The 17,706-nt window shown below is 38.1% G+C and overlaps 1 long non-coding RNA gene and 1 gene segment (V, D, J or C); one reads left to right on the forward strand and one right to left on the reverse strand.

Moving 5' to 3' along the window:
* The first annotated feature begins 90 nt into the window (after positions 1–90).
* LOC140613126 (uncharacterized) overlaps positions 91–17,706 on the forward strand; it is a 28,464-nt gene continuing 10,848 nt past the window's right edge. Inside the window, exons 1-3 of the long non-coding RNA XR_012014260.1 lie at positions 91–431; positions 2,609–2,662; positions 12,419–12,548. This is a non-coding gene — a long non-coding RNA (uncharacterized lncRNA). The remainder of the gene's footprint in view (positions 432–2,608; positions 2,663–12,418; positions 12,549–17,706) is intronic.
* LOC140613575 (T-cell receptor gamma chain C region DFL12-like) lies at positions 4,475–11,903 on the reverse strand. The segment is given in 4 exon segments: positions 4,475–4,950; positions 6,816–6,863; positions 10,347–10,707; positions 11,889–11,903. Coding segments are annotated over 4 exon segments (567 nt in total).

The following is a 17,706-nucleotide window of genomic DNA, read 5'->3' on the forward strand; positions in this document are numbered from 1 at the left end:
ACCTAAATGTGAGACAGGAGTCCATCAAAATCCTACAGTAGAACACAGGCAACAGCCTCTATGACCTCATCCAGAGCAGCTTCTGCTAGATATGTCTCCAAAGGCAAGGGAGACAAAGGCAAAAATGAACTTTTGGGACATCATCAAGATAAAATCTTTTGCACAGCAAAGGAAACAGTCAACAAAACCAAAAGACAGCCTGCAGAATGGGGGAAGATATTGGCAAATATTTTATCAGATAAAGGGGTAGTGCCCCAAATCTATAAAGATCTTGTCAAACTCAACACCCAAAGAACAAATAATCCAGTTAAGAAATAGGCAGAAGACAAGAACAGACATTTCTCCAAGGAAGACATACAATGGCCCACAGATTACGAAAAATGCTCAACATCACTTGGCATCAGAGAAGTATAAATCAATACCACAATGAGGTACCATCTAATACCAGTCAGAATGAATATTATTATCAGAATGGAAATATTATTCAGGCATCAAATAATTAAATCTTGCTGTTTGCAACTATGTATATGGAACTCAGGGGTATTAAGCTAAACGAAATCAGTCAATCAGAGAAAGACAATTATGATCTCACTCGTATGTGGAATTTAAGAAATAAAACAGAGGGGATGCCTGGTGGCTCAGTGGTTGAGCATCTGCCTTCAGCTCAGGGCATGATCTCATGGTCCTGGGATTGAGTCCCACATCAGGCTCCCTGCATGGAGCCTGCTTCTCCCTCTGCCTATGTCTCTGCCTGCCTCTCTGTGTCTCTCATGAATAAATAAATAAAATCTTAAAAAAAAAAAGAAATAAAACAGACGAGCATAGGAGAAGGGAGGGAAAAAATAAAAGAATATGAAATCAGAGAGGGAGACAAACCAGAAGAGACTCTTAACCGTAGAAAACAAACTGAGAATTCTGGAGGGGAGGGCGATGGGGGATGCGGTAACTTGGCAATAGGCATTACAGAGAGCATGTGATGTAATGAGCACTGGGTGTTAAATACAACTGATGAATCACTGAGCTCTACCTCTGAAACTAATAATGCACTATATGTTAATTAACTGAATTTAAATAAAAATTTAAAAAATTTAAAAAATAGCCTTGCTTTGATTATTCTTGACTCTGCAGTCATGTGTCCCTATAGAGGGACATAGACTCAGCCTATGACATCCAATTCCACAGTTGAACTCAGGGCCTCCATATGTCTGTGTTCTTGTGAGGAGAGAAGCACCTGCTGTTGTGACATCCACAGTCTACCTGTGCTAGTAGCTTCATGGGCAGGGGTCTCATGTCACCCTGCCTACGCTGACAAAATGAGATCAAAAGTAGGAGCCTTGGTGAATCCTCTGCCATGGAAAAACACAGATCCTGGTGGAATGTCAGGGATCACCTAGTGTTACAGGAAGTCGCCTGCTGTTTTCTTCAGAACTGTGTCATAGGAGGGGACTCAGGGTTCAGTGTCTCAACAGTCCTGGTCAGATGATCACAACTCATGTGGCTCCTACTTGGAATGAACAATGGTATAAAACAGGGGACCCCTCACTCACAGCCCAAGAATGTGTTTGACAGCGGGAGCATGTGTGTGCAGATGGACGTTTTCCTTCCATTAGCTGTGGCCTATTGGAAGTGAGCAAAGTTGGCTGTGGTTTAACTGTCCTTATTTCATCTTTCAAACCCCGGGGCCACCTCTTGCACAGCCTCAACTAGCAGGGGCCGGTTTGACCTCAAGCATTTTCCACGAATCAACCGCATTTGATAGAGCGCATAGATAAAACAAGCCTGAGAAAATAAAGCTCCATCACCACACCAGTGGTCTCCTGCCACTCACACTGTCTCCTGTACCACCACCCTCTTCCTCTCTCTGCACATCCCAATCCAGGGCAGCCCAGATCCAGTTGGGGAAGGAAGGTACTGAGGAGTCGGAAGCCACAGGAGACACTGCCTAGGAGCCCCAGCAGGGATATCAGCCCACTCAGCTTTCCATCATTTGCTGGTTTCCTCTCTGTGCCTCTGTGCTTTCCACATGCTGAAACAGTTCCAGAGCTCTAAGTAAAGTCCCAGTGATTTGTCCCAAAGAAGCTGATAAAATTCTTAAGAATCAATAAGTAGATCGAAATTAAATTTCCTCTTCCTTGCATCCAGTGGGTATTACGTTGTTTCCACATAGGAACCTCTATTTGGTTTCCAACAGAATCTGTTTTCACAGAAACTGAAGCTGATTGTAAATAAAAAAATCTTTCCCAATTTTAAATGAGACATTGTTTTATTCTAATATGTAAAAATTTTTACTTCAAAAATATTCATTAGAAAAGGAGACAAACAAACCATCATTTATTTCTTCCCTCACCAACCAGGCATTGAACATTTTGTTTTATACTCATGTTTGTAGAAATATACACACACATATAAATGAATGTCATACTTGTTAGTGTTATTACTCCTGGAAATCATGGTCTAAGGACTGGACAAATATTGCATATAAAAAAGAAATAGAAATGGACTCAATGTATCAAAAGATGATTATCCTCATCAGAGACAAGCAAACTAAGACCATGATGAGATGCTATTTTTTCACCTGTCAGATTAACAAAATTGTGATGTTTTACAGCACTGTCCTGACATCATCATCTTGGAAGTGCACAACGGCGCTATCTCTATCAGGGTAAGCTGCAATACCTACCAACATGACCGGTAACCACGTCCAAAGTGACATAAAACAATGTAATTTCAGTATATTTTATGACGGTAAAAGATTGGAAGTAATCCATTGGCCTATCACAAGGAACTGATCTTATAAAGTATCTTATAAAGTATATAGTGACCAATGCAATACTGTGAAGCCACCTAAGTGTTCCTTTGTATTGACATAAAAAGAGCACAAGGATGTATAAGTGAGAAGTGCACAATAATGTATGTCTTTACTCTTGTGTGTTAGACAATTATATCTATATGCATTTATTCATTTTTATATCTATAATTCATATTTGCCTAAGTAAAAACCGGAAGGATGGGTGAGAAACAAAAGTGTAACCTATAAGTTGAGGGCAGGCAGAGACAGTGGTTGAAGTAAGATTTTGTAGTTCAATTTTTAGGGTGTTTAAATTTTGGAACTATGTGGTATATTCTAAAAGTTTTATTAGAGTCCTATAATGTCTATTTCTTCAACAACACTTTCTTTTCTTAAAAAAGTTTTTATTGGGCAGCCCGGGTGGCTCAGTGGTTTAGCACCACCTTCACCCCAGGGTGTGGTCCTGGAGACCCAGGATCCAGTCCCACGTCAGGCTCTGCATGGAGCCTGCTTCTCCCTCTGCCTGTGTCTCTGCCTCTCTCTCTCGCTGGTCTCTCATGAATAAATAAATAAAATCTTTAAAAAAGTTTTTATTTATTTATGTAATCTCTACACCCAATCTCTGCACACCAATCTCTACACCCATGTGGGGCTCTAACTTATGACCCCAACATCAAGACTCCTTCACTGAATCAGACAGCCATCTCCTCAACAACACTTTCTGATTTTCAATTTCTTCCAACAACCTACATTTTTGTGTAAATACATACTAGTCCATCATACAATGTTGTTTATTTTATTTTTTTCTCTTTCTTATTGGGTGTTTGACTTAATTTGGGACTGTTGTAAATGGTGCTATGGTATTGCATATAAATCTTAGAGCATACCTTGAAGGTCTGTGTGAGTGTATAGGAGAAGGTGTGTTATCAATTGTTTCCCAAGTGGAACTGCCAACTGCCAGTGTAGATGCTAATGATGTTGAGGACTGGCATGTGCCCAGCAAAGTTAACTCATCCCATCCACACAGCTCCAGGAGACAGGGCACAATGTATCTTCATTTTACATATGGGAAAATTTTGACACAGAGAGTTCAAATAGATATGGAACCAAGATTTTAAACCCAGGCACTTAGTGTTAAGAATCCAAGCCCTTAATTCCTCCACCACTCTACCTTTTCAGTGTTAGTGAAGATCTCGTGGGTTTCTTGTGAGATCAGAAACATAGTGCATGTGAAATACTGGTCAAGTTTTGACCATACCCACCAGTCATGGGACATATTGTACAGTCACCACCAGAGTGTCTTAAACCAAGTAAGTCTGAATCTTCTGATCTTTGTTTTTGTTTTTTGTTTTTTTTCTTCTGATCTTTGAAGGAGAAATAACCTAGGCCTTCACTGGCTATGACTCCCCTGGGGCCAATGTCTCAAAGAAGGCGTTATAAGGTCCATCTCAGGGCAAGAATTGGAAATATAACAACCAGCACTGAATGTGAAGGCTCAGTTGTCATGCTGTTGCTTACCTTGGACTCTCAGTTATATTGCACCAGATGAAAGAACACAGATACAAAAGTAGACTTTTGATTGTTTTTATTGTTCTCATCATGAAAAGCAGTACAAAATTCAGGTAGCAAAGACGGCAGCTCTCAGATGTGTAAAATAAAGGGCTTTGAGGCAATTATCTGGTTAAGGAGCCTCAGGAGATGCAACTGGAAGCTGTGTGTTGGCTGAACTCAGAGGCATGGTTGTCGAGTGCCTGAGGAGCTGATGGACGTTAAGGAGAGAGCAGCGCTCAAGCCCCGGAGATGGCTTTCTGGCCCCATGCGTAAGTCATGGCGGAATTTGTTCCTGCTACAGAGTGAAAGTTTCTGTGTGCCCAGTGGTTTGTAAACCCAATCTACAGTAATGGCTCTAACAAAAGACACACTTGAACTGAAATAAGAGAAAGCCACACTAGATCCTCAGCAGACACTTTTAGCCACAATAGCCAATGGAGAAAAGGGGACCTTTGGTGTCACCATGTGTTAGGAACTCTTCCCATTGCCACAGAATGCTGGTCTCCCAAGCAGATAGAAGGTGATGACGACGGAGTAGACCAGGCTCTTGAGGAGGAGGAGGAGGTAGGTGTAGTAGGCAGAGGTGTTCATGAGCTGCAGCTGCAGGGGATCTAAAAAAGGTCATTTATTAGTTTCACTTTCTGTTCTTTGGAAGGGTAGGACTTATTAATGGGGAGGGGTCACATCATACATTTCTGATGACCCAGGTTGAAGGGATGTTCCCATACCATCACCACCACTACCACCACCAGATAACTCAGAATCCAGCTTGTATGCCAAATCAATCAACAACCTCTGGGAAATTCACTTAGAACATTCCAAAGTCTTAAAAAGTAAGGATATATATTAGATGAATGAGTTAACCTGAAAAAAACATTATTGAAAGTTAGCTTTTAGCATTTCCTCATCTCTACCATGTCTGTAAGTAATAATCTAGCAAATATGCTTTACCCACTAAGTAAATGCCAGACATTTAATTTGACAGGTCTGTGTGAAAAGCTGTAATCTTACTTAATTTTTCAATAACCTAGGAGATTATTATTTTAATTGCCATTTTACAAATAAATTGAGGACACAGAACTAATTTGCCTAATGTCATACAATTAGTAAGTACCACAAGCAAGATTTTAATCCCAGCACATAATGTTCAAGGACACATTCTTACCTGCTCTGTATATCTATACCTCCACGTGTAATAAATACTCCTGGCAACAAAGACTTAAGCATAAATATAAAGAAGAATTGCTGATTTAGAAGCATCTTCACCACTACATCTTGTGCATTACTGAGATTCCTATCAAGGGTACAATCAATGGAAATTTGGTAGTGTTCAGAGTAGAGTAGGTGGGAGGTTTTACTAAAAAGGGCATTAGTTGTGATGAGCATTGAGTGATGTACGGAAATATTAAATAATTATACTGTACACCTGAAATTAATATTACACTGTATGTTAACCAAGTGGAATTTGAATAAAAACTTTAAAAAATAACAAAATAACATAAAGTGGAAGAAAAGAGTTAAACCAAAATCTCTTCAACTTTAGGAGGTCAAACTTACTCCCTTGTCTTTCCTGAATACCCTCATTTTAGTTATGGTGTTAGAGGATAATTTTATCTTTTTTCCTTTGAGGTTTTGCAGAAAATACATGATATCAAGAAATAATTAATAACTGGCTATGCAACAAACCAGGCTGAGTCTTTTCATGTGGAAATTTCTTTTATGTGTTTATCTCCAAAGAGTCTGAACTCCAGAATCATTAGCCTTTGGTGTGGAAAATGACTTCTAGTGGTGCTGTACTCATAACTCCTTGCCCTTGGTCAGGTAATATGTTAGCTAACTTCCAGAGGCTCCTTGATACTGGACATGGAGGGCAGATGAGTAGGACTAGAGCCAAAGCTTCTTATAGTTTCTTGGTGCATGTATTGGGAGAAAGATCCAGAAACTAGTGCTTACAATGTGTCAGCTAAATGAGTAAGTGTGTGAGCCTTTTTTTTTTTTTTTTCAGATGGTCTGGGTTGAAGCCTCAGATCTCACTGTGTGGTGTGATGCAAGGGACTTAATTAACTTTAGGTCATTGCCCTCATCTGCAAAATGGGAATAAAATCCTTCACAGTGAATATTAAGAGATTAAACAAAATGCGCTCACAATGCCGCACAACACTTCTGCACAAGAACTTCTCAGTGTCAGTTCTTGTTATTAACTACCAGCAAGAGCAAAGACACAGAAGTGAATGAAATCCACGGTTGAAAGAATTCAGAGCACATCACTGCACCCCTAATTTACAGTCTTTCATACTCAAGTCAGCATTTACTGTGTGAACATGACCCCTGAAAAATGATGAATTGACTTCAAATATCACTCAGTCTATTTTGCAAGATTCAGCCATTCTGAAGCCAGGGGAGTTCAAAGGTTAAGTTGATCAGGGGTGAAAGATCCTATAGCATAACATAAAGGCAAACATAGACAAAAAATTACCATTTTTATCTTTCAGAGAATATTTTGTTGAGGTAATAGCAGTGAGCTCTAAAGGAAATGAGAGCAAGTATTATTCAATTGTTCATATCCATTAATTGACATATATCTGTGCTTTGGATAGATTGATAGGTTGATCGATCAACTGACGGATAAAATTATTCAACACAGAGGATAGAGCCATTACTAATATGAGCTCCACAATTGCAGAAATGATTTGTCTGACCTGTGTAGTTCAGTAGATGAATTCATATATTTTATTTCTGCACATGAAAATGTTGAAATTCATGAATGATTCATTTTTTCTTTTTTTCTCACAACTTAAGGGCAATGTCTAAGACTATCTTGTTTTCCGTCTGTACTTAGAGCTCCTAGCCCAGTGCCTGCTGCAAAGGAGGTGTTCTATAAATACTTGTTGAATGGAAAAATAACCAGAAACAGTGGCTGCTGTCAAGTTCTCAGCACCCACTGCTGACATGAAGGATTGCTACCAAAATGCATTCATCCAACCCTAGAATCCACAGCAGAATCTTACATTTTGGAAGGAGCCTAGAATAGGTAAATTCTCCTAAGCAAAAGAAAGCAGCCTGACATTTACAAATAATGCATGTTCCCAGTATCCCCAGCTCCTGCACATGTTTTTCTGAAGTGCTGGTATTTGTGGACATGCCAATGATACTAATGAAAGTCAATATCTATTGAGTGATTATTACTGTGCTACGCAGTATGTGAAAAGCTCACATGTATTATGTCATCGGTTCCTCTAGTCACACTAGTGTGAATTGTATTTTGGAGGACTCCATGTTAGACTCAAAAAAGTAAGATTTATAGTGTCTAAGTAACTTTTTGGGAGTCATACCAGTTATTGGCAGAGCCAACATTCAAAGAACCATTATGGGGGTTTAGATGAGCTAGAGCATGTAGAAAGTATCTTGTAAAACAATCCATAGTAATCACACATAACTCCACCATTGTGGACTCTCAGATATCATCCCTTCCAGTATCTTAATTACTCTTAGCAAATGTCTTTTTTATTACAGAAGCTCAGCATTTCGTTGTACTTTTTCCCCAGAGGCAGAAAGATTGACCAAGTGATAATCATAGTTTTCTGAATATATAAAACTGAGGTGGGGATTGTATTCCTCCACAGTGGGAAAAAAACTCACAAAAATAAAAACAAAACCAAAAACCCAACATGCATACAAAGACAAAAATCCTTAAAAAGATCATTGACAGTTGAATGGAGGAAGAGAATCCCAACATGCTTTGTTTTATCCTTTCTCTGCTCAATGTGTCCTTGTGCACATAATATGGTTCTGTTATGCAAATTATTCACCCCACACAATCTTATTTTGGTATGTTCTTAAAAAGTGATTCTGAGCTATAAGCTTTGGGATAAATCCAAAGAATAAAAAATGTTCATATAATTATTTTTAGATGTTAAAATATCTTCAAGAACAGACTTTTAAGTGTGTTAAAAGTCTCTTTTCCATACAGTGGCTTTGCTCACCAAAAGAAAAATAAAAATCTCTTATCATCATGTATTGTTTGAAGTTTAAACATTAAGGCAACGATTTTTCAAATTAAATCTTTATATGTAACCTAGTTTCACTTTCTTTTTTTTAAAAAATTTTTATTTATTTATGATAGTCACAGAGAGAGAGAGAGAGAGGCAGAGACATAGGCAGAGGGAGAAGCAGGCTCCATGCACCGGGAGCCTGATGTGGGATTCGATCCGGGGTCTCCAGGATCGCGCCCTGGGCCAAAGGCAGGCGCCAAACCGCTGTGCCACCCAGGGATCCCTAGTTTCACTTTCTAAACCAAGGTTGGTTGAAAACTTGGACCAGATTAGTTTCTCACTCTTCAAAATGACTTCATTGATTGTGCTTCAAGAAACAAAAAAACTTACAAGCAATAGCATTAGAAATTTGCTGTAGAAAGGCATTAACAGAAATGGTCTCATTAGTTTTGTTGCTATGAGAAGATCTTGAGAGACATTCTTTTCAAAATTTAATTACTTAGTAAAACACACCATAAACAAGAACTTCTCCTTTTTGGATAATCATCACCATGCAACCTACTATATTTTTACATTGATCACTATAAAAATCAATACCTAAAGGACTTCAGCCCAGTGGTTACATTAACTTGTGCTTTGCTCATTTGTCTCCTCTGTTTCCTAGGTGTAGAAAAAAAAAATTAGGGCTGTTTGTAATCTAATACCAGTTTTTCTAGGAAAATATGGATAAATACAATAAAGATATGAATAAATGCATCCATGTCATGTTTTCAAAACCACGCATTTTCGCTATTTTTGCAGTTCATCGAATGCCAGGAGAAAGAAAAAGTAAATAATTGTTTCACTCTAAATTTGATCACTGGAAAAATGAAGGATCCAAGAAGATAAAGATTTAGTTCAGCAATCCAGAGTGGTACACAGCAAAGGTCTTTGCATATTTGGTTAAGTGTTTATCCTCTGGTCCTTCCCAAGGCCTTGTGAAACACAGGGAAAAGAACAAATTGGTTCCTTCTTATGGGCTTCTGGGGCCTTGGTCTGTGATGTTCATGCTCAGGACTTGACTCCTGAGTCTAGAGGTTACTAGAGCACAGGGGGGCCAGGGCACATTCAGCCATCTACCCACACTGTCTAAATATGTCCAGTATCTCTACCAAAGAGGTTAGTTTGAGTCTCAGTGCCTGAACCACAAGTGACCCTGAGTGATTAGGAAAAGTATATTCTCTCTACTATGGTGATCCTCCTTGGGAGAGTAGTTCATCCTGCATCCCTTCCAGGCCTGGCACACACTAGAACTGCAAGAAATGTGTGCTGAGCAGCATTTACCAATGGTAAAGAATATACTCATTGTGTAAAATGGAAGAATGTTTTGTACACGTTAGCTTCACCCAATCTTTATTTACCAAATTTCACCTTAGGGTGGTATATAAAATTCAAATCTGAGAAACTCAAGACAAACTTAAACCTCAGCAACCAAATTACTATTTTTGTTGAACTGTGATCCAGCTCCCTCAAATGAATAGTATTTTTGTAATCCACTCATTGATGGGTAGTACCTGGTTAGACTAGATTAAAATGAAAGAGACTTTGACTTCTGAATAGAACATTCCCCAAAAATGTATAATTGTTTTTGTTTCTTGATCAAATAAGATCATCAAATGTGGACTCTTTTTCTGAACATTTATGGTGTGTGAGGTTAGTAGGTGCTTTCATGTGTATTTTTTCATTTAGTCCATATAATGACCTTAAAAGCACCACTGTAAACTTCATAATTTTCGATGATGAAACTGAGGCTGAGAAAGGCTAAGGGAATTTGTCTTTTTCTTTTTCCCTATATTTTCCAAAGCCCAGTCTACTTTGATTCTCTGGGGAAATAGCAGGACATTTATGTAACCATTAAAGGTAACAGCATTAAAGAAAGATTTCTATTTGTTTCTTTTCATTAATATTTGACAAAAAATGGCGGGGTATTTCCTTTGAAAAAAGATATATACACATACACACATACATACACATACCTTTTATCTGGGAAGAAAACAGAATCTCTTGATCAACCCTTCCTTTATTTCTCTCATGTTTGATGACACATTTGTATCCTTTATCCATTGATGCTCCCATCACAGTCAGCCAGCTGAATTTCATGAATGTGTCCTTAGTCTTCATAGTGTTTCCCTGCTGGGATTGTGGAATTGTTTTGCCACTCTTCTCTTTCCAATCTATCTTGATAACATCACGGAAAAAATTCTCGAGAAGACAAAGATACGTTCCAGCATTGTGAAGTGTTGTTTCAGCAATTGAAGGGAAAAAAGTGGTGGGCTTGGGGGAATTGTCTGCATCAAGGCTTCTATCTGTGGGGGATGTGGAAGAGCAATTAAAACACTATTAGAGCAACACAAATGTCATGTAGTTTGGAACCACCAACCACAGTGAAATGAAGGAAATTTGTCATAGAATTAGGGCTTATCGTGGCCTTTGTCCACAGTGGGTTAGGAGATACTAATAGTTCTTATTTTTATTGGGAAAACCAGTTCAAGAAGTCAAAAATTTGCTCAAAGTCACAGCTATTAAGTGGTGGAGTTTGGATTAAAATGTGAGATTTTTAAAATAGTATACACTCACTTTTTGAATGGGAATGTACTTCAACACGTACTTGACAATCTAACAAGTTGACCTTTAAATCTTCAAATATTGATTATAATAGTAAGATACTGTATGTTTCTCCAATCATATACTTTATTTTTAATTTAAAAGCATGTTAGATAAAAGAGATTAATTTTTTCAATAGTACATGATATTTACATGTTAGCCTCTAGTCAATATATTAAGTAATCTAATTTTCATCTTAGAAACTTTGGTGTGTTTTTTTAATAGGAATACTTCTGATTCATTATTGTAAATAAATGAAAATCAAATGATGAAATTGAAAAGTTTCTGGATGGTAACACATTGATTTTACCTCCTGTTACTTTGTTTAGCTAGATTCTTGATATTTTATTCTTTCCAGCATGAAATGAATCTTGAACTTCCACAATTTTCTCAATGGAATATTAGCTGAGCATTAAAATAGTGTATTTGATTATATATGGTTAGTGCCTATATTTTGGGTAGCTATATTACATGGTTTTTCCTTCAACATTCTTTTTAAAACTTATTAACAGTTATTTTATGGCCAAAATCATTTTTATAATACGTATAATAGAAAGCATATTCAAAAATAAATAAGCCTAACACATTTATACAAATTCATTTGCATAATCATAAAATATATTGGAGTTAAATTGCCTGAGTTATTTGTATTTTCTTAAGATGCAGCAGTGTGAATTCTATGGAAATTTACCAAATGTCAAGTACATTTTCAAGTACAAGTGTAATATTTCAATTTTTATATTGGTGTTGATATCATTGTTCTCTATTTTTCTTTTATAAATAAATAGGGATATTTCATATTTGAATATGAATTTCAAATTTATGACATCTCTAACTTTAAAGTTGTAACTATAGTTAAAAAGTTTAAACTTTTTTTTTTTTTTTTTTGGTAAATATGAGCATGAAAGCCAAACTTGGTGTCTGGCCATGTCTGCTGGAGGTCACTATCTGTGAATGACATTAAATGTCATGGTGCCCATAGCAATGACACAGTGACAGCATGAAATGCATTTGTTTAAAGACCATTTCTTCCATTTTACAAAATGGCTGTGGAAGCCAATGCCCATTGTTTCACTTCACATTTCTTCTAGAGAAATCCTTTTCTAATTTTATGGTGGGAAAAACATAACATATTTGAAGATTTGGTGTGCATGATTTTCTCAGATAATATAAAGTATGTACTCCATATTTTTCTCATACCTTTGAACATAAAATTTTACTCTGTGTTTCTTGCTAGATAGTCACAGGCCATTTTTCTCTGCTTTCCTTAGTGCTTTTGATCTTATATTTTTATTTCATGGCCTAACTCTACTTGTGTATTTTATTTTAAGTTTTCTCAAATAGATTTTGGAAATATGCAGAATAAATAAGTGAAAAATAGTTTGTGCAATAAATAAGTGAAAAATAGTTTGTGCATCAGAGCTTGTTTCTTTTTCTGCCCCAGAGCTTCATAGTTTGGTGAGGTCTATCTCAAAGATGACATAAAAAGTGGCAGAAGATGCTTCCAAATCTCACTCTGTGATATAGACACAAAACATGTGTAGTTCCAACACACTGAAATGCCAGACCATAAGGTAAGGCTTTCTTTCCCAACATTATACCTCATGAAACAGAAGTTGCCTTCTGTTTTAGCTTCTCATATTCTAATGCTCTACTATACAAACAATACTACTTGACAAGATATCAACTGAAATAAACTCAATGCTAGTTTTAGAGGTAGAGCTAGTAAAAGACAATAAAGAAGTTTAATATGGATTTGATAAATATTACCTGGAATGAAAGTCTCTGCATGTTCTGCTTACATTGCAAAATATAGAATACCAAAGTAAATAAAAAATATGTTTTTAAAAAACTTTGTAAGTGGGTAATTTTGTCTTCAGATAGACTATCCAGTGACATCATAAGGGGATCCCAAAGCAGACACTCAGACCTTAAGATAAGGCAGAAATTTCTCTAAAGTCTGAGATGCATGTGAAGAGATAGAGCAAAATTTTCTAATGAAACTGAGGGCAAAAAAAAGCAGTATTTCTCAACTGATGTTCGTATTGATATAATTTTTAACTTTTAGATATAATTCAATTAAGAGATTAAATATACAAGTGAATACTTGACTTTTTTCTGGATCGTTATACGTTTATATACTCAAGTTGCAAAACCTCCTTCCTTTTTCCTTTATGTCTGGAATATTTCCACTTAAAAAGGAGAGATAACCTTATATTCAGGCTAATAATATTTGAGACAGTGCCTGCTACATTCTCATCATTTTTAGAAGCAGGTGACAATGAGTCTTAGAAACTGAAGTATTCCAAAATTAATTTGTTCTAAAATGATCCTCAGACTAGATGGTAATTAGTAATATATTTTTCTGTACTCTTGATATCATAAAGATCTCCAGTGAGTGGTCATTTGAATTCTGAAGAATGGACATTCTTTATCACAGATCATTTCCCAATTTTAACGATAGCTATTTCCGTATTTAATTTCATATACTCTTATCATAATTCATTTGATATTGTTGTTACATTGATAAAGTGAGTGGATGGAAATCCAAATTGTTAACAGTAACAAGTGTCACTATAAAATTTTAATTTTTTTCTTTTCCAATTTCTTCAATAATGAGTAATGTATTATTTTTATAATTTTAAGAAAGCAATGAGAAGTGAATCAAAATGCATTTGTTAAAGGATGATTATATGGAAAATGATAGATCTAGGTTCACAATCCATATTTTTTTCTGCACTACACTCTCCTAGAAGACATTTTTGTAGGACCTCATGAATTATATGTGTCACCATTATTAAACTTGATTGCTAGACTTTACATTGCTTATGTAGTGAGTTGGAAAAAAGAACACCAGAAACTTAGTTTTCAGTTTATGAATTCATTTGTGTCCATGATCACAACCACTAAGGAAAACTAAATACATCATTTCTTTCATGTTTTCAATGTTTTATCACCTTTGTTAAAATTATTTGAAAACTTTTATATGAGGGGCACCTGGGTGGCTCAGTTGGTTAAGCATCTGACTTCTGCTCAGGTCATGATCTCAGTATCCTAGGGTCACCCCACATGGAGCTCTGTGCTAAGCAAGGAATCTGCTTCTTTTCCTTCTCCATCTGCCCCTCCCCCGCTCATCCTCTCTCTCTCTCTCTCTCTCTCTCTCTCTTTCTCAAATAAATCAATAAAATCTTAAAAATATAAAATATTTTTATTATTTGACAAGACCTTGTGCTCTAGAAATATTCCTGTGAGATGTTCTCCCTCATTCAGGCAAAATTTCATCTTTAAGGCTAATGAAGAATGAACAAATTTACCAAACTGAATTCAGGGGGAAAAAAAACCCCTACCTTATGATATTCTTGAATATATTGCATAAACAGTTTTTTGTTCATTCTTTTCCATTGGTTATTTTTTTTTGGGGGGGACCATTGGTTATTTTTGAAATCAAATAAATAAGATATACAAACTTCTTTACAAAACTTTCAACACAGAAATCCCAAATGAATTAACATCTACACTTTTTAAGGAACTTCAGTTGCTTTAGCTAATTAGCTAAAGGACTAGGATGTAGTCACTAACCTCTCCAAGTATCCTGCTGCTACTTCTGGCCAAACTGGGATTGAATCCTAGAATTCTGAGCCACCACCAGCACCTCGCCCGCAACCCCTGTATAATCTGCCTCCCCTCCCTAGTTATAGGGCAGAATGTAAAGAAATTTACCTGTAACCATGAGCTTTGTGCCAGGACCAAACACTTTGATTCTGCTCCAGTCAAACAACCCACTGTTTGAAAAGCTTTTACAAAAAACCCCTGTGATGCCTCTTTTAAAATTGTGCCTATATTTTTTTCAGTATTTATATAAATATATTAAAAATGGACCCTGCTAACATTAAACAAAGATGAAACTTAAGCATAATCCCATTAGACATGAACATCGTCAAGAATGGATATGAACTCGAGCCTCTGGTGGCTCAATCATTTAAGAGCCTAACTCTTGATTTCAGCTCAGGTCTTGATCTCAGGGTCCTGAAACCAAGCTGTGGTTTAAGCTCAGCACTGGATCTGCTTTAGATTTTTTCTCTCTCCCTCTCTTCTGCCCCTCTCCCCTGTTCTCACTCTCTCTAAAATAAATAATAAATAATGCTTTTTTTTTTTTTTTTTTTTTTAAAGAGTGGATGTGAACTGACTCCTCTCTGCCTAGTCTGGTTCTTCTCTCTTTCTCATCTCACTCACAAGTGTTAGAGATGATGATTTTACCTTTTCTCTCCATTTTCCTGAACTGTCTAAACTCTTGCTTTGGAGAGTTTTCTTCTGATGTCACTTTTTTATTAGAGTGTAATTTATAGTTATTATTTCTTTAAAATTTTCAAAGAGGAACAAAAATAGAAATAATATATTTGAGTATATACTATATCAGTGTTCAATATTTTTACAGATATTATTTTATTTCTATACATTAAGGGGTGGATATCTTGTTTGATTGTAAAGTAAGCTCTTTCCAAATCTAATTCCAAGTGATAGTAGACCTGACGAGTTGTTATAGAGTCTGAAATTTTAATGATGATCTCTTAATGTATTTATTCCTAAAAGAATGCTCCTTTGGACTTGAAAATATCTAGCAGTTTTGATTTACAATCTGAGCTGATTTACAATCTGAGCTGCTCCACCAGAGGACTCCATTTGGTTTGGTCTTTCTGCAACTGCCCCAGCATGAGTGGGAAGGCTGCTCTGAGTTATGTAATTGAATCATGCATATGGTACAACTACTCCAATTCCATCAGCTTCAATATTTCCAGCAAAATTCTTCTTTCTTCCAGAAAGAAGATTGAATACAAAGGTGTCAAAAAGACTTGTCATTTTATAAAAAATACCATAAGAATCACATTGTGAGAATTTATTTTGTTTTAAACATTTTATTTATTCATGAGAGACACAGAGAGAGAAGCAGGCTCCCCACAGGGAGCCTCATGTGGGACTGGATCCCAGGATCCCGGGATCATGACCTGAGCCAAAGGCAGACGCTCAACCACTGAGCCACCCAGGGATGCACATTGTGAGAATTTAGTAAATGCATATTCTACATGACCTATTTGATCTTGTGTAGAGAAGAGAGTCAATTTTAGTGGCATGATTAGAAGCAGAAGCATTCTTTTCCACATGAGTAGTAATACAAATTATGAGCTATTACTAATAAAGAATTCAGCTAAACTATCTATTTAAAAATTCAGGCTACAGAACAGTAAATATCAGAATATAAAAACATGGTCTATTGTTTTTAGTATCACTTAATAGTCTAGACCATGCCTTTTGGAATGGATAAATCTCTGTTGGATCCCACTCTCTGCCATAGTAACTAGCCATGTGACTTTAGGCAAATAACTGACCTTCTCCAAACCTCAGTTTCACTGTCTGTGAAATGCAATAAGAGACTTTTCTGTATAGGGCTGTTGAGAAATAAGATAACGCACTGGAACTAGTTAACATGGTATCTGGTCCTCAATAAATCTTAGCTAATATTATTATTCTCTTTACTGAGATGGTTTCAGTCCATTTTATCAAATTCTTCTACCAAATCCAAATATGTGGATTTTATAAGTAATTTTTTATATAAATTAAGAAAACAAAAGAACTCATGAATCCAAGACATTCTGTGTCCATGGAAGTTACAAGTGGAAAAATAGGTGGTCCAATGACCACAATCCAGAACAGTTGTCCTCTAGACTAGAGGCTTTTTGAGTGTTGGGACTGTGTCTTGATCACCCTTTTACCTTTAGCTTCCAGCACCAAAACTGTCCTTAATAAATGTTTGCTGGGGGGGGAGGGGCAAGACGGCGGAAGAGTAGGGTCCCCAAATCACCTGTCTCCACCAAATTACCTACAAAACCTTCAAATTATCCTGAAAATCTATGAATTCGGCCTGAGAATTAAAGAGAGAACAGCTGGAATGCTACAGTGAGAAGAGTTCGCGCTGCTATCAAGGTAGGAAGACGGGAAAAAAGAAATAAAGAAACAAAGGCCTCCAAGGGGGAGGGGCCCCGCGAGGAGCCGGGCTGAGGCCGGGGCGAGTGTCCCCAGGACAGGAGAGCCCCGTCCCCGAGAAGCAGGAGCTGCACCGACCTTCCCGGGGGAAAGGGGCTCGCGGGGAGTTGGAGCAGGACCCAGGAGGGCGGGGATGCCCTCGGGCTCCCCGGGACAGTAACAGACACCTGCGCCCCGGGAGAGTGCGCTGAGCTCCCTAAGGGCTGCAGCGCGCACGGCGGGACCCGGCGGGACCCGGAGCAGCTCGGGGAGGGGCTCGGGGGCGGCTCCGCGGAGGGGCTGCGGGGCGGGAGCAGCTCGGGGGGGTTCAGGGGCGGCTCCGTGGAGGGGGCTGCGGGGCGGAAGCGCGAATCCACCAGCGCAGGCTCCGGAGCACAGGGCGCCGGGACACAGCCCAGGATCCCGCCTCCCCCGGGACAGGCAGAGGCCGGGAGGGCCCAGGACAGCGAGGACGCTCCTGCCCCAGCTGAGCACATCAGCGGCCCCGCCCCGGAGCCTCCAGGCCCTGCAGAGGGAGAGCTCCGGAGTTCCTGCGGGGGCTGAATCCAGGTTTCCAGAGCTGGCCCCGCCACTAGGGCTGTTGCTCCTGGGGCCTCACAGGGTAAACAACCCCACTGAGCTCTGCACCAGGCAGGGGGCAGAGCAGCTCCCCCAAGTGCTAACACCTGAAAATCAGCACAGCAGGCTCCTCCC

Source organism: Canis lupus, chromosome 21 (assembly GCF_048164855.1).
Source record: "Canis lupus baileyi chromosome 21, mCanLup2.hap1, whole genome shotgun sequence".
Classification (NCBI taxonomy): Eukaryota; Metazoa; Chordata; class Mammalia; order Carnivora; family Canidae; genus Canis; species Canis lupus.